This window comes from Doryrhamphus excisus, linkage group LG7 (assembly GCF_037039965.1).
Source record: "Doryrhamphus excisus strain RoL-2023G ecotype Guam linkage group LG7, RoL_Dexc_Guam_v1.1, whole genome shotgun sequence".
Taxonomy (NCBI): Eukaryota; Metazoa; Chordata; class Actinopteri; order Syngnathiformes; family Syngnathidae; genus Doryrhamphus; species Doryrhamphus excisus.
Window position 1 is genome coordinate 5841045 of NC_136363.1, and position 18340 is coordinate 5859384.

The following is an 18340-nucleotide window of genomic DNA, read 5'->3' on the forward strand; positions in this document are numbered from 1 at the left end:
GCATTATTACAAAATTAAATTGAGACAAATTCATACTTTTTATTAGAGTACAAATGCTTATATGATATAGCCTCCATTTGTTTCTATGCTGTAATGTGTAGATTTGGACAGCAGGTGGCAGCATAGTGAAACCCTTTTTTTCCTTTTAATTGAAATGAATGGTTGTCTTATTCATATCCTGCATGTATCGATTCACCTTTTGCTCTTGCAATAACATGCAGATTAATAATTAATTTATTGAATTAATGCTCAGTAAACAATCCTGGGCTGTGATTGTTGCAGACAATAATAGATAAATAAGTGACAAATGTAGGGTTAATGCATTAGGGTTCGGACGCCACAAGCTGGAATTGAAAATAATGCAAAGCAACACATGTAGATTAAGCTAAGAATGTTAAAATGTGAATTTTTTGTGTTAATCTGACTTTATCGTCATAAAATACTAGCTGTTTTTCCCCCCAACTTTATTATTGTACGCTTCTCATAATTATGACTTTATTCCCACAACTTTCTTAGAATGAGCCACGGGCCACAAATGACCCCCGGGGCCACACTTTGGACACCACTGCTATAATGGATCATGTGTACACACATCTGATTACACGAAACGCCCGCCCCCCCTTCAAGGTGCTGAAGACGCTGCGAGGGAGGGAAAGTGGGGCGGGGTTTGTGGGAATGCTTGACCTTTTTTTTTTTTTTTGGTAACATCAGTCGCACATGCTTGCTTCAGTCAGTGGAAGCCTTGTTTGCTTTAAGGCCACAGGAGCCCACGCAGGATTTTCATTCTTTGTTATTCTGTCAGCAGAGAGCCACAAGTGGAACAACAAAGTGGGGAAGATCCAACTGAAGGAGGCCGGCATTTTTCTGCAAACTGCTGATGTAAGTTCAGAATTATGTTTTATTTATTGTATATATTGTATATCAGTGTGATTTGCATATACTATACAAGTGCAAAAAAACTACTTTTAATGTCTAAAAGTAACCACTAGAAATACTTCAAATGAATAATATGACATTTAGAGATTATTGAAACCAATTAAGTGTATAATGTATGAATAGCATTGACAACAATTTTTCCCTCAATTGTGTTTGAAAGTGAAATATGTGCCCCCCGCCCCCCGCCCACCCCTCGATACAGGATGCACCAATAGGATGTGTGTAAACACAACAAGAGATAATTAGTTTTTATGAAATGAAATACCATCGTATGCGTTATTTAATTGGCCTGCCCCACCTTAATAGCTCATTCAGTCACAGTGATGTCATGTCTCCCATACTAGATGCCCCCTCCACCCCCCCACCCACCCACTCACACCCTCCCTCCCCTCACGAAACGCTCATGGTTTCCATCAGCACAGCAGCATCATGTTCCGAAAGTCATTTGGGTGAAGCTCGTGCAGACATTCCAAGCCTATGCTGCATTCTCTCACTGAAGAGGTGTTTTTTGGGAGGGGGAGGGGGGCAGAGAGGGGGGGGTGCATTGTTAGTTGTTTCCACACAGTAATTCATTCTGTTTGGTCTTTACATAAAAGAAGAAAGTTTCTGAGAATCGTTTTGGTGACGTATGAAGATTTTCTGTAGTCTCCTTTCACACAGATATTCATTCATTTTCTCCGCTTATCCACACAAGGGGTGCTGGAGCCTATCCCAGCTGTCTTGGGGCCAGAGGTGGGGTACACACTGGACTGGTGGCCAGCCAATCACAGGGCACATATAGACAAACAACCATTCACACTCACATTCATACCTATGGACAATTTGGAGTCGCCAATTAACCTAGCATGTTGTTGGAATGTGGGAGGAAACCAGAGTAACCGGAGAAAACCCACGCAGATGGCCGAGGGTGGAATTGAACTTGGGTCTCCTAACTGTGAGGCCTGCGCACTAACCATTTGATCATCGTGCAGCCAAGTTGTATCTTATTTAGTCTTATTTGTCTTAAATGACTTAATGACGCCTACTATGTTGGGTAATATGAGTATAAAGCTGACTATAGGGGTGCTATGTCATGTATAGAGGGCTCTACTAATGTTAAAAACCCGCCGTGCAGCCAAGTTGTGTCTTATTTAGTCTTATTTGTCTTAAATGACTTAATGACACCTACTATGTTGGATAATATGAGTATAAAGCTGACTATAGGGGTGCTATGTCATGTCTAGAGGGCTCTACTAGCTGTGAGGCCTGCGCGCTAATCACTAGGCTGCCATGCATCCCCCAAAGGAATTATATATTTTTGAAAAAATAACTATGCAAAAGAAATACTGCTCTTTAATACTGCTGGAAAGACAGCATTTCCAGAAATGCTACAAACATTTGACAGACAGTACTAATTGCCTGTGAGAAAATACACTGTCACCAATGGCAATTCCTAGCTGTGAGGTCTGCACGCTAACCGCTTGACCTGTGATAGATTTTGTACATTAAAAATATGAATACTTATGTTCGCAACTGGAATTGAACCAACATACTCTGCCTTAAAATGTAGCAGCTGTACCGTTACACCATTAGAGACTGACTGGTGAGTTCCACTGCGTGCTGTCAATCGGTTGTAGCAACGTGCATGGCAATTTCCTGGCTATAATATTCAGCCTGTCGGTACTGGTAGTGACACACAAGCACCAGAGTAGATCGCCACAACAACAGGCTTTTATTGAATGATCTCACAACAGGCACAGTCATCCCTAACATAAGCTACTGTTGCGACCGTAAACCCACGGCAAGCTAAAAGTCAACTCTGAACTCCTGACATCACTTCCTGTCCATCCATTTATTTATCATAATTGATCCATATTTAGCGTTTTCACCGCTGATTATCAAAAGAACCATTTCCACACTAAGTAGGCTCTCTCAGTGAACTTAATGGGCTGCAGTTTTATATTTTATTTTGGAACAAAATCATATGCATTCCCTCAAATCCACAACGTTTTATAGCGTGTCTTACATAACAGCGTAGCTTTGGCAGGTTGGAGTCGACGTCTCACATTTTGCCATAACCTTTTATAGATGAAACACCTCCGACTCAGCCTTCAGGCTCTTAAAGGCTCCGCGCGGCACAAAGCTCGGTAAATAAGTCCAGCAGGACAGTGGAAGAAAGCAAACATTTGACAAAAATTAACACCCAGAAGCTAAAGTGGGCGCCACACTGTCAGAGGACAGTTGATGGGAAAATGTCGTATACTTGGCATTTTTATTGTATATGTGGTGACTTTTGTTGTTGGCTAACCTTTGTTGTGTTTGATTGACCATAAACACAACATTTATTCAAGATGGTGTCATCCAGACAACCAATTCTAAATGCATATGAATGACAAATAAAAGCGATAAATTAACATTTAAGGTAATTGTTGCCAAAGATACGATGTGGCAGCAAGATCCTTTGTGTTAGTTCTTGAATTAACTCTTGAAATAACCAAAAATGGAACAAATAAGTACTAGCATTTCAATAAAGAAGGGGATGAGAAACACTACTGAATTCAAGAAATGGCGTGTCCGAGTTGATCTTGCTGTTTCGCGTCTATCTTGTGGTCTTTGGCAACAAAACATCTTCGCTGAAGGTAAATGTCACCTCAAATGTTCATTCATTCATTCATTCATTTTCTACCGCTGGTGCCAGAGTTTTTCCCAGCTGTCGTCGGCGAGAGGCGGGGTACACCCTGGACTGGTGGCCAGCCAATCACAGGGCACTTATAGACAAACAACCATTCACACTCACATTCATACCTATGGACAATTTGGAGTCGCCAATTAACCTAGCATGTTTTTGGAATGTGGGAGGAAACCGGAGTACCCGGAGAAAACCCACGCATGCTGAGGGTGGAGTTGAACCCTGGTCTCCGAGCTGTGAGGTCTGCGCGCCAACCAGTCATCCACCGTGCAGCTGTAAATATGCATTATCGATGATAATTTGTAGAACAATAATTGCAGCACTGTTAGCGCGTAGACCTCACAGCTAGGAGACCTGAGTTCAATTCCATCCTCGGCCATCTGTATGTGAAGTTTGCATGTTCTCCCCGTGCATGCGTGGGTTTTCTCCGGGTACTCCGGTTTCCTCCCACATTCCAAAAACATGCTAGGTTAATTGGCGACTCCAAATTGTCCATAGGTATGAATGTGAGTGTGAATGGTTGTTTGTCTATATGTGCACTGTTATTGGCTGGCCACTTTTTTATTTTTAAATATTTTTACACTTTAAGCCATTTTTATTTCAGAATATTTTTTTGCACATTTTTTTACACTTATTTGTATTAATAAGTTCCATATGTTTCCATGTCGGGCGGCATGGCGGTCGAGTGGTTAGCGTGCAGACCTCTGAGCACGGAGACCAGGGTTCAATTCCATCCTCTGCCATCTTTATGTGGAGTTTGCATGTTCTCCCCGTGCATGCGTGGGTTTTCTCCGGGTACTCCAGTTTCCTCCCACATTCCAAAAACATGCTAGGTTAATTGGCGACTCCAAATTGTCCATAGGTATGAATGTGAGTGTGAATGGTTGTTTGTCTATATGTGCCCAAAGACAGCTGGGATAGGCTCCAGCACCCCCTGCGACCCTTGTGATAATAAGCGGTATAAAATGAATGAATGAACACTAGACCAGTCCAAAAAAGGGTGGATTACACCCTCTGGATTAGACACTGGGGGTTGGGGGAGTGAGTTCTCGCCACAGGTGGAGGGGTCCAAGTACTTCTGGGACTCGGGGTCATGAGTGAGGGAAGGTTGGAGCGTGACGTCTGACTCTTCTAAAAGATCAGAGTGGAGAGGATGTGGCTCGGGTATCTAATCCGGATGCCTCTTGGCAATGTTCCTGCTAATTTTTCAAGTGCCCCCTTTGGGCGTACGACCTTCATGATGTAATCCCTTTGAATGAGCTATGCTAAGAAGTTGTAAAAAGCCAAAGAAAACAAAAAAAACATACGCATGAAGTTGCTTTTCTCGTACTGGCCGAGTTGGGGCGGCGAGCGCAGTCATCTGGCGACTTTAATACAATGTTGTTTTTGTTTTGTTTTGTACTGTTCACCGCCGCAAATCCGAGGGTGTCTCTTTCCTCCAAAGCTAGCCAGCATTGTGCCTCCATCAATATTCTCTTTCACCTCTCACAAGTCGGCAGTGAAACAATACTTCACTGTGCTCAGCTGCCGTTAACCCCCCCCCCCCCCCCCGCCCCCAATGTTAACCCAGTAGGGGGAAAAAAAAACAGTTAAAGTCTAATTATAAGCCAACTGTGTTACTGCTTTTAGCTGAAAGCGCATAGTCTCCGGGTCATTTGGCGAGTGCTACATTTAAAGAAAGCACTGATTGTTACCTTTTGAGAAGCTCTGTGTTTGTGTTCAGGTTCTGTTCTCGTGCTACGTTCCAAACTATATCATAATAATCATGTGCGGCCAAGTTGGAGAAGGTTCTGAGATGTGATGAACACTGCCGATATTTTCCATGAAAGGAGCTATACAACAATAATGTGGTGATAAATCGGCACCGTGTACGTAATTACACTTCAGTATAAAACTCAACCATCCCCCCCCCCCCTCGTTTCGCTTTCCAAAAAGTGTTGCAAAAAGTTAGGGTCTTCGCCAGTCATATTATATACATATGAACTGTTTGTAGTGTGGGCGGCACGGCGGTCTAGTGGTTAGCACGCAGACACAGAGATGGCCGAGGATGGAATTGAACACGGGTTTCCTAGCTGTGAGGTCTACGCGCTAATAGTGCTCCAATTATTGTTCTACAAATTATCATCGATAATGCATATTTACGGCTGCACGGTGAGCGAGTGGTTAGCACGCAGACCTCACACCTAGGAGACCAGGGTTCAATTCCACCCTCGGCCATCTCTGTGTGGAGTTTGCATGTTCTCCCCGTGTATGCGTGGGTTTTCTCCGGGTACTCCGGTTTCCTCCCACATTCCAAAAACATGCTAGGTTAATTGGCGACTCCAAATTGTCCATAGGTATGAATGTGAGTGTGAATGGTTGTTTGTCTATATGTGCCCTGTGATTGGCTGGCCACCAGTCCAGGGTGTACCCCGCCTCTCGCCTGAAGACAGCTGGGATAGGCTCTGGCACCCCCGCGACCTTCCGGATACTGACATTTGGGGGCATGATACCTGGCCTGATACCAGACAAACCATGTGATAACCTATAAGTGATATAGGTGATATATAAGTGATAACCTATAAGTATAGCATGACATATCTCAATTTTTTAATGATCGGTTTTCATGAACCGGAAAAAATCCGATATCAACCGACATGACATTTTTTTGCTGATATCGAAAATTACCGAACTGGAAGTTATTGGTCAAGGTCTGAAAATCCTTTTCCTATAAAGAGTTACCTCATAGAATACCTCACATTTGCCACTGTAACCAAACCTCAGCTATATCCAGCAGATTATTATTAACTGTAGAATAATATAAAAAGAGCCAAAAAGGCTTTTTAAGACCAGACGTGGTCCAATTCAGGTGTCTGTCTCGGAAGAGGAATGTGCAGATGCTATAAATCAGTAAAATGAGGCATAAGAGAGATGGATGACTTTTTGAAGTGTTCCTGGGTGTGGTCCGAAAGGGACTCTGGTAGACTTGGAACGTGAAAGCCTTTGCATCCATAGAAGTCACACCGTTGGCACACATTCCAACCACCATGCATGACTCAGCTACACAACCTAAGGGATACTCCACTTCATAAGAAAAAGCTTCTTTCTTATAGTCGGTCGCTTAGAACAGTAAAATCACAAGACCAACTCAGGACCACAAAGATGGAGTAGGACTGCTTCTGTAAGGATGATGGTTCAATTCCTAAGCATACTCCATTAGTGCATGGTCATCTTACCTGTGAGCTAAAATGGGTACAAGTGGTATAGAGGATGAATGGATGGATAATGATTGTGACAAAAAATTGTGACAGTGTTTTTTTAGGTTAGCACGCAGACCTCACAGCTAGGAGACCAGGGTTCAATTCCACCCTCGGCCATCTCTGTGTGGAGTTTGCATGTTCTCCCCGTGCATGCGTGGGTTTTCTCCGGGTACTCCCAGTTTCCTCCCACATTCCAAAAACATGCTAGGTTAATTGGCGACTCCAAATTGTCCATAGGTATGAATGTGAGTGTGAATGGTTGTTTGTCTATATGTGCCCTGTGATTGGCTGGCCACCAGTCCGGGGTGTACCCCGCCTCTCGCCTGAAGACAGCTGGGATAGGCTCCAGCACCCTCGGCGACCCTCGTGAGGAAAAAGATGAATGAATGTTTGTAGTGTCGTAAGCTTGGCTCCTTTTTTCCTTGGCAGCATAATGTACTTATATCCACTGTCCACGGTGGAAGCCAGTGGGAGTGTTAACTTGGCTAGTGACGTTTTTTTTTTTTTTCTACTTCTTATCTGCTTATCTGAGTTTGAGACCCCTGCGGTAGATAATGAATGAATGAATTCTACACAGTGGCAGAGATTTCACAAAAATGAAAATGATATGTATAACTTTTACGGGTAATGTGGCATTTTCAATCCCATAATAACATTTACGGGATGCACGATGGGTAAGAATGAAAGATAACAGCTGCACACCGCAGAATGTGTTTGCGTCCGCTGAGGCTTAGGAAGAGAAACATAAAGAAAAAAAAATGTCCGGAAGGAAAGCCATTGTTCTGCCATGGCACTGATCCATCAGAATAGAAAATGGACATTTTTAGACGTTTTCAGAGTGACCGCTTTCCTCCAAACAGACAGGATGGGATGTTTTGACTTGACTAGTTTGGTTTTTGGACCCAGCATAGAGGAAGCATGGCTGTTATCAGCTAAGAGGCATGTCCAACTCCCGGTTGCTAACATACTTCTTTGAGCCATCCAGCCTGCTTTCTGGCATCTTCTTAAAACATGCTGTGTTTATCTTTATGTGTGTGTGTGTGTTTATGTAAAATAGTTGCATCATTGGTTATTAAATTCCATGACCGTGCAGACGTGCAGAATGTAAACTGGATGCTACACACCAGTTGCAGATGATACATCAAGGTTTCTGTAAGAAGGAAACCTCGTCATGAGTGATCATTCATTCTTAAAGCCTTCATAACAAACCACAAAATTGTTTTCTCAATTTTGAAAAAAAATAAGAAGCTTTAGGTCGTTTGTGAGTTCTGGGTCATGTCATAGTTTGGACTAAGGCAACATGGGGTGTCTCTGCTCATTCCTTCTTCCCCTCGAGGGACATTTCAGAGCCTTTTGGTTTGTCAGCTGCACTTTGTTGAGGCCACCTCCGCTTTTATGGGATTATAGAAACATGACAAAGCGGCTTTGTGCCCAAATTAGGGTAAAACTATGAAAAATGCTTCCAAGTAAAATAGGTGACTAACATAAGGCTAAAACATGGCCGCCATGCTATGTACTGCTAACAGAGGCCACTAATTGTTTTTCAACAAAAATAGTCAAGAGAGTCTACTAAAGTAGGCTAACAACTAACCAGATGTGGCTAACCGAAGCTAATACTAAAATTTCAATATCATATAAAAAGATAGCTAACAGGTAGCACGAGGCTACCAGTGTTACCCAACTGGACTACAGATAGAGGCTAAATATGGCTAAATGACCTAAACATTGTGACACCTAGTCAGATGTGGCTAATTGAACAGAGGCTAAAATGTCACTAATATAAAAAAAGACACCTAGCTTACCAGTTTGTCCCAACTGGACTCCAAACAGAGACTAAAAATGGCTAAATGAGCCCAACATCATGGTAAAGGAGGCTAACGACTAGCCACATGTGGCTCACAACTCCCGAGATGTGGCTAAACAAAGCTAATACAGGCTAAAATGTCAACATCATATAACAAGGTGTCAAACAGTGGGCAAAAGGCTATCAGTGTGTCACAAATGGGCGACAAACAGGGACTAAAACATGGCTAAATGAGCCCAACATCATGCTAAAGGAGGCTAAAAACTAGCCACATGTGGCTCATTGGTGCTAATTGAGGCTATACTATCAAAAAGACAGCTAACAGGTGGCATAAGACTGCCAGTGTTACCCAAATGGACTACAAATATAGACTAAAAACGGCTAAATGAGCCCAACATCATGCTAAAGGAGGCTAACAACTAGCCACATGTGGCTCACAACTCCCGAGATGTAGCTAAACAACGCTAATAAAGTCAAATGTCAACATCGTATAAAAGGTGTCAAACAGTTGGCAAAAGGCTATCAGTGTGTCACAAATGGACTACAAACAGGGACTAAAACATGGCTAAATGAGCCCAACATCATGCTAAAGGATGCTAACAACTAGCCACATGTGGCTCATTGGTGCTAATTGAGGCTATACTATCAAAAAGACAGCTAACAGGTGGCATAAGACCCAAACAGTTACCAGTGTTACCCAAATGGACTCCAAACAGAGGCTAAAAGGTGCTTAAAAGTGCCCAAAATTGTTCTGAAGGAGGCTAACACCTAGCCATATGTGGCTACCTTAAACTAATAGAAACTAAATGTCAAGTTATATAAAAAAAGATAGCTAACAGGTGGCATAAGACGACGAGTATTACCCAAATGGACTACAAACATAGACTAAAAACGGCTAAATGAGCCCAACATCATGCTAAAGGAGGCTAACAACTAGCCACATGTGGCTCACAACTCCCGAGATGTGGCTAAACAAAGCTAATAGAGGCTAAAATGTCAACATTGTATAAAAAGGTGTCAAACAGTTGGCAAAAGGCTATCAGTGTGTCACAAATGGACTACAAACAGGACTAAAACATTGCTAAATGTCCTAACATTGTGCTAAAGGAGGCTAACAACTAGCCGCATGTGGCTTACCACAAAAGGCTATCAGTGTGTCACAAATGGACTACAAACAGGGACTAAAACATGGCTAAATGAGCTCAACATTGTGCTAAAGGTGGCTAACAACTAGCCGCATGTGGCTCATTGGTGTTGAGGACAGCTAACAGGTGGCATAAGTGTTACCCAAACAGTTACCAGTGTTACCCAAATGGACTACAAACATAGGCTAAAAGGTGCTTAAAAGTGCCCAAAATTGTTCTGAAGGAGGCTAACACCTAGCCATATGTGGCTACCTTAAACTAATAGAGGCTAAATGTCAAGTTATATAAAAAAGATAGCTAACAGGTGGATAAAGGCATTAGCAAACAGATAACATGACATATTAGACTCCTAAGAGGGGCTAAATAAGGCTAAGCGCTATGTGGCTAATGGAGGCTAATAATATCCTCCTCGCATAGCTAATACAGAACATTTAATGTCAAAGTGGCTAAAGGTTATCCAACAGGTCCCTAATGATGCCGAAATACTGTTTGTAGCTAGTGTGCTGTAAATAGTATCCTAAAATTGCTGCATCCACTTCACAATTTGGTTCAGTTTGAGACAAACAACAATGATTATGATTATGAAATGACCTCTACATGTATGTGCAGTATTGCCCTTTAAACAAATGAAAACGCCCTTGAGAGTTTTTGAAATGGAGAACCCAGTTTGGTTGCGCTTTATTATTGCCAGGACGCCACAGGGGGTTTTGCACAACAATGAAGGGTGGAGGGAGAAATGATGGAAGTTATTTGCAGAGAATCAGTCTTTTATTTTGAAATAACCCTGATATTCACCCGCTGCTAAAAGAGCATCCACATATTTAAAAAAAAAAAACTAGCTTCTTACTCCTCTTCCCTTACGAAAAGAAAATATATTTATCAATATATTACTTTAAATATATTGTATTATATTATAATATATTATGTTTCCATTATATTTTCCAATACATTATATATTATAAATACATGGGATAATATATTTTTGTAATTATATTCATGTAATAAATGGCAATATATTGCAGAATATACAAATGATTGCCGCTTTCAATATATTGAAATATATTAAATCCAAATATATAATATATGAGTTTATATATCCCAAATTATATGCAGTTTTATATATGTAAAAATATAGTCCTTTTTTGGTCTTGATTGCAAGATATTTTTTATATGTATCAATATATACACATATATGATCTATGCATATATTGCAATATATTGGAAAATATAAACATAAGATCCCATATATGGAAATATATTTCCTAATACACTGCATTATATTTGCCAATATACTGCAATATATTTTTTTCCCATAAGGGTTCCTCCTCCCTTTGCCTTGTTGTGGACAATGTTTGCTAAACTGTGAATTCTTTCTTCCCAGTAGGTCAGTTTGACATCATGAGTGACCGCTTCGACTGCAAAAACTGCAAAGAGTCCTTGTATGGACGCAAGTACATCCAGGTGGAGGACAACCCTCACTGCATCCCCTGCTATGACCGCCTGTACGCCAACACCTGCCAGGAGTGTAAAGAAATAATCAGTCACAATGCCAAGGTAAGCTGGCTTTGTTGGGATAAAGCATCAAGAGCGCAACACAACCTGAAGGGTGCGATGAAAGGTTTACATCACTGGTGTCCTAACTTCAGCCTGGAGCCATTTTTAATGACATTCTAAAACTACAATGTAACTTAGCAGTCATTTATAAAAATATGAAAAGAAAAATTGTGTAAATCTAATGAGAAAAAGTTGAAAAAAACACTTGCATAAAGTTGAAAATTAGTGAAAATTTTTTTTTTTTAAGTTCTAATATGGGCAGCACGGTGGACAAGTGGTTAGCGCGCAGACCTCACAGCTAGGAGACCAGGGTTCAATTCCACCCTCGGCCATCTCTGTGTGGAGTTTGCATGTTCTCTCCGGGTACTCCGGTTTCCTCCCACATTCCAAAAACATGCTAGGTTAATTAGCGACTCCAAATTGTCCATAGGTATGAATGTGAGTGTGAATGGTTGTTTGTCTATATGTGCCCTGTGATTGGCTGGCGACCAGTCCAGGGTGTACCCCGCCTCTCGCCCGAAGACAGCTGGGATAGGCTCCAGCACCCCCCGCGACCCTCGTGAGGAAAAGCGTTAGAAAATGAATGAATGAAAGTTCTAATATGAGAAACGAACAAAACAAAACCTACACTTTTCAACAAGTATAAGTAATATTACTGTTGGGTATGACACACAAGCACCAGACTCCGTTTTAGGTTTTAAACATCTCACAACAGGCACAATAATCCCTAGCAGGAGCTGCTGTTGTGTCCCATAACCCACGGCAAGATAAAACAAAACCTCAATGTCACTTCCTGTCCGCCCCTCACTCAGCTACCCGAATTTTGGAACGTATTTACAGCAACACACATGAGCACAAGTCTTAAATTGCTTATTTCCTCGAATTACATGTATTATATTGGGTAAAATGAATATAAAGGTGACTATAGGGGTGTTATTTAATGTCTAAAGGGCTCCAGTAAGTAAATCTGTGTGTAAATTTACCTATAATGGTGTGATAACTGTGTGCCAGCGCAAAACAAAAAATATTTAGAATACTTGGTACAAATTGGAGAAAGTCAGCCATTATTATTTATTATCAACCCGCGACCCACCAGTTGAGAACCACTGCTCTCGGAAACAGCCACAAATGTCACAAAAGGCCACGAGTGTCCTGTGAATCATGAGCTTCCCTGCGAGGGACCGACAGTAAATTACTCTGCTGCTTACTTTGGCCCCTCTCTCCCCAGCTCACAAGACGTAGCGGCGGCCATCGCTCATCCCGCTCGCTCCCTTCGTCTGTACTTGTTTTTGTGAAACCCCACGCCTAGAAAATCCTTTTTTTTTTTTTTTTAAATGTTTTTTTTACCCACTATTCAGTTTGAATTTGAACTGCTGCTGAACTGCCGAACAAGCATCTGTTCCAGTAAAAAAAACTAAAAAAATCAACAAAAAAAGTAGCTCACATGCCGGAATACTGCAATTGGCACGTGCCGGAAATCCAACCCTGCGGGAAACTGTGACGTCTTGGGCAGAAAAATGGTGTAAGCTCCCATGTTAGTCACTGCTAGTGAGTAATATTTTATGGCGAGACGACATCATTGCGACATCGTCTCATCCACTCTAGTCATGTAATTGACACAACACAGGTACACTTGTTACTCCTCTCATTTAGGAATATTTTTTCTGTTAGCATTTTATCACATATGCAGTGATTTTAACCATACTGGACTTCAGCGCTACAGTAGTCCCTCATTTATTGTCGTTAATTGGTACCAGACTGGACTATGATAAGTGAATTTCCACAATGTAGGATTCTGTATTTATAACCTGAATATTTTCTATTAAGTAAGGTGGAGCTCCAATTCATTCATTCATTCATTCATTCATTTTCTACCGCTTATAAATCGCAATAAATCGATTAATCTGTGCGCGCTCACAGACGGTGTCGCTCCCTACATTGCAAAAGAAATGTAAATATGGATTCATTCATTCATTCATTCATTCATTTTCTACCGCTTATCCTCTAGCTAGCATGTTTTTGGAATTTGGGAGGAAACCGGAGTGCCCGGAGAAAACCCACGCATGCACGGGGAGAACATGCAAACTCCACACAGAGATGGCCGAGGGTGGTATTGAACACGGGTTTCCGAGCTGCGAGGCCTACGCGCTACCGGTGCTCCAATTATATATTCATTCATTCATTCATTTTCTACCGCTTTTTCCTCACGAGGGCCGCGGGGGTGCTGGAGCCTATCCCAACTGGCTTCAGGCGAGAGGCGGGGTACACCCTGGACTGGTCGCCAGCCAATCACAGGGCACATATAGACAAACAACCATTCACACTCACATTCATACCTATGGACAATTTGGAGTCGCCAATTAAGCTAGCATGTTTTTGGAATTTGGAGGGAAACCGGAGTACCCGGAGAACATGCAAACTCCACACAGAGATGGCCGAGGGTGGAATTGAACACGGGTTTCCTAGCTGCGAGGCCTACACGCTACCAGTGCTCCAATTATATATATTTTTACAAATTATCATCGATAATCCATATTTATGGCTGCACGGCGGTCAAGTGGTTAGCATGCAGACCTCACAGCTAGGAAACCAGGGTTCAATTCCACCCTCGGCCATCTCTGTGTGGAGTTTGCATGTTCTCCCCGTGCATGCGTGGGTTTTCTCCGGGTATTCCGGTTTCCTCCCACATTCCAAAAACATGCTAGGTTAATTAGCGACTCCAAATTGTCCATAGGTATGAATGTGAGTGTGAATGGTTGTTTGTCTATATGTGCCCTGTGATTGGCTGGCCACCAGTCCAGGGTGTATCCCGCCTCTTGCCCGAAGACAGCTGGGATAGGCTCCAGCACCCTTCGCGACCCTCGTGAGGAAAAAGCTGTAGAAAATGAATGAATGAATCCATATTTACATTTCTTTTGCAATGTAGGGAGCGACACCGTCTGTGAGCGCGCACAGATTAATCGATTTATTGATTATCGTGACAGGCCTAGTGGTGGTTATCATTAATCGGACTGATTACATGATACTTTGTTTATGTGCATACTGTTTACAACTTCTTCTGTTTTCAACCTCTTGACCCTTAACCTCCTCCCCTAGGAGCTCTTCTACAACAACAGATACTACCACGATCACTGCTTCCGCTGCGTACGCTGCGATCGCTCTCTGGCCGACGAGCCCTTCACCAGCCAAGACGACGCGTTGGTATGCAGCGAGTGCTACGGAAACGAATTCTCCTCCAAGTGCGTGGTCTGCGACAAGAAAGTCATGCCCGGTGAGTGAAAAGAAGCGAAAGTTTGATGCCGCGGCTGCTGCGGGTGGTGTTGGATGACTTGGAACGCGATGCAATCTTGTGGTATGTGTGTGGGATATTCTAAAATAAGCGGTTGGAATGTCGTCTTAAAGTTTAAAAACACTAAACATGGCATTCCAAGAACCGCAAAGCGTTCAATGAAAAATGATTGATGGATGAAGCGGATGTTTGGGTGAGATGCATAACAGGAAGTGTGTGTTGTGCATGTGCAGAACAGTTTCTCGCATTTTTTCCCACCTTTAAAAGCAATCACAAGCATCATCGTTTTCATATTTTTTCACCCTTTGACCTCCTTTTTTTTTATCTCTTGGCCAGGATCAAAACTGTTGGAGTACGGTGGCTCCACGTGGCACGAGCACTGTTTTGTGTGTCACGGTTGCGACAAGCCCATCGGTGGCGAGGCCTTCATCCCAGACAAAAACAACTACTACTGCGTACCGTGCTACGAGGGCAGGCTTGCTCCGCGTTGCAGCTGCTGCAAAAAGGTGAACCCTACCTCCTCGTACTGTAGAATCATGCAATAGCGGCGCCATGTTTAGCAATTCCATTAAATCACCTTCGGAATGGCTACTTATTTGACAGTATGTTTATCAGAAAGGATTGCTTGCCAACATTCCCATAATTCCCATAAGGTGCAATCTATTAAGAGCAGTAGTCACAATAATAAACACCAACTAGAAATTGCAGCGTAGTAGAAGTGATATAAAACGTCATATAAGGACAAGAGGGGTACATCACTGCAGTCCCGATACTATGCATGTACAGCCTCCACTATGTTAAGAGTACATCATTTTAATGCAGTATACTGTATATTATGCTGTTGTGTAGTTGAATACAACCTACTACTAGTAAACCACATGCATATTCAAGCAAATTTGATAGATTTTTTGCCTAAATTTGGCATATTCATGCATTAAAAATGGATAAATGAACCAAAATACATAAATATGAGGCATTCAGGTGACGCATTCAAAGATGTGATGATATGTAGTATTGTACACTGATCACTAGATGTCAGTAAAGTTACTGTAATGTAAGCACCGGACTTGATCCATGGAACAACAGGCTTTTATTGCAGGTTTGAATGATCTCACAGGCACAATAACCCTTGACGTCACTTCCTGCCAGGCGAGAGGCGGGGTACACCCTGGACTGCTGGCCAGCCAATCACAGGGCACATATATGTAGACAAACAACCATTCACACTCACATTCATACCTATGGACAATTTAGAGTCACCAAGTAACCTAGCATGTTTTTGGAATGTGGGAGGAAACCGGAGTACCCGGAGAAAACCCACGTATGCACGGGGAGAACATGCAAACTCCACACAGAGATGGCCGAGGGTGGAATTGAACTTGGGTCTCCTAGCTGTGAGGCCTGCGAGCTAACCACTTGTACAACGTGCAGCCAAGTTGTGTCTTATTTAGTCTTATTTGTCTTAAATGACTTAATGATGCCTACTTTGTTGGATAATATGAGTATAAAGGTGACTATAGGGGTGCTATGTCATGTCTAGAGGGCTCTACTAATATTAGAAACCCACTGTGCAGCCAAGTTGTGTCTTATTTAGTCTTATTTGTCTTAAATGACTTAATGACGCCTACTATGTTGGATAACACTAGTGTAACGATGACTATAGGGGTGCTATGTCATGTATAGAGGGCTCTACTAATGTTAAAAACCCGTCATGCAGCCAAGTTGTATCTTATTTAGTCTTATTTGTCTTAAATGACTTAATGATGCCTACTATGTTGGATAATACTAGTATAAAGGTGACAATAGGGGTGCTATGTCATGTCTAGAGGGCTCTACTAATATTAAAAACCCGCTGTGCAGCAAAGTTGTGTCTTATTTAGTCTTGTTTGTCTTAAATGACTTAATGATGCCTACTATGTTGGATAATATGAGTATAAGGTGACTATAGGGGTGCTATGTCATGTCTGGAGGGCTCTACTAATGTTAAAAACCCGTCATGCAGCCAAGTTGTATCTTATTTGTCTTAAATGACTTAATGACGCCTACTATGTTGGATAATACTAGTGTAAAGGTGACTATAGGGGTGCTATGTCATGACTACAGGGCTCCACTAATGTTAAAAACCCTATTTAGAAAGTTGTAAACAGGCTTTCTATGCTCTAACTATGACAATTTGTAAACAAGGAAGTGCAGTAGTGTCACCTAGAGACATGGCGTGTGTTTTGTCCTGCAGGCTCTGACTAGAGGAGGGGTGACCTACAGGGACGAGGTGTGGCACAAAGAGTGCTTCCTCTGCACGGGCTGCAAAACTCCTCTGGCCGGACAACCTTTCACCTCAGAGGGGGAAAAACCGTATTGTGTCAAGTGCTTCAGCAGCCTCTATGCCAAAAAATGCGCCGGCTGCAACACCGCCATCACAGGTGACTCGACTACATACCTCACATGCTGGAATGAGTCACCCCCACAATCAGACATCACGACTCCATGCATCATACGTGTGCACGTGTCTCTGCAGGTTTCGGAGATGGCAAATATGTCTCCTTTGAGGACCGACAGTGGCACCAGCCGTGCTTCAAGTGCTCCCGCTGCTCCGTGTCGCTGGTCGGCTCCGGCTTCTTCCCGGACCGTGATCAGATTCTGTGTACAGACTGCAACAACGACGACTGACCGCCACCAAAAAACCTCAGCTTTACACAACAATACTGCAAATACGCATCTTCACTTCTTTGTTCTAATTGTTAAAGATTTGTTGTGTTATGTGTTGCTGATAAATAATCAAGTTTAAGCATTAGCTACAAAGCAACACACTTATGGTGCCAAGATAATTGTATGATGTACAATTTTAGCATGACAGCATGCGTGTTGCAATGTTTTGACCCCTGCTTGATAAATATGTATTTTCCAATTGGCATTTTTGGAATATTATAACATGCATGCATGTTGGTATTGCTATAAAAGTCACAAAGAGACATATTTTATTATATATAGTAATATACTAAAGTGCACAATATTACTCAACTTGTTTTTGTAAAATAAAACCATAAAGAAATATCTGCTCCTTTGCTAAAATAACATCACTATGAGTACTATTATGTTGTATTATTATGTGTGTCATATATTTTCACTTCAACGACAAAGAACCGTCCAACAGAAAGCGCCTCCTCCTCCTCCTCCTCCTCCTCCTCTGCACCAAAAATAACCCTCCCATGCGAACTGACTGTTGCTATTACTTAAATAATCAGAATAATATTTACAGTTCACCACCCCGTTCCAATCAGATTGTTGATATAAAGTCCACATGATGTACAAACACTATCATTGTGTAAAGTTTCATCTTCAGAAACTAAAACCAACCCGCTTGCAAACACAAAAGGCAATCAAAATGATTCTGGTCTGTGCTATTTCATCATTATCGCTTGACATCCTGTGCATCATGTCACTTCCTGCTTTTCTTCACCATTTACGAGCCTTAACAGCAAAAAAGGCCTCATTCTACAATGCTTAGCCTTATCGACACCAGATGAGATTTAAAAAAAAAAAAAAAGGGGAGGGGGGGTATGCCGTACAGTGCTGTTGTTTGTAAAGAGTTTTTTTTTTCCCAGGCCTCCTCCTCAAATACATGTGACCTCGTTTGAGGCCTTGAAGGAGAACAGACTTGCTTGGTCCCAAGAGGAGGGAGTAAGGAGGACAAGAAGGAAGCTCCAC

General features: G+C 42.2%; 1 protein-coding gene across 2 annotated transcripts; it reads left to right on the forward strand.

The window, feature by feature from the left end:
* The first annotated feature begins 122 nt into the window (after window positions 1-122).
* Window positions 123-18120, forward strand: LOC131101322 (four and a half LIM domains protein 3-like). 2 transcript variants are annotated; one of them, XM_078791945.1, is made up of 6 exons: window positions 123-879; window positions 11174-11346; window positions 14443-14617; window positions 14972-15141; window positions 16869-17055; window positions 17151-18120. In XM_078791945.1, exons 2-6 carry the CDS (start codon window positions 11191-11193, stop codon window positions 17300-17302), a joined length of 840 nt encoding a protein of 279 aa, XP_078648071.1. In that variant the 5' UTR covers window positions 123-879; window positions 11174-11190; the 3' UTR covers window positions 17303-18120. The 2 variants fall into 2 exon arrangements, with proteins under 2 accessions (XP_078648071.1, XP_078648072.1); XM_078791946.1 differs by having other exon boundaries at window positions 11177-11346.
* Window positions 18121-18340: the final 220 nt, after the last annotated feature.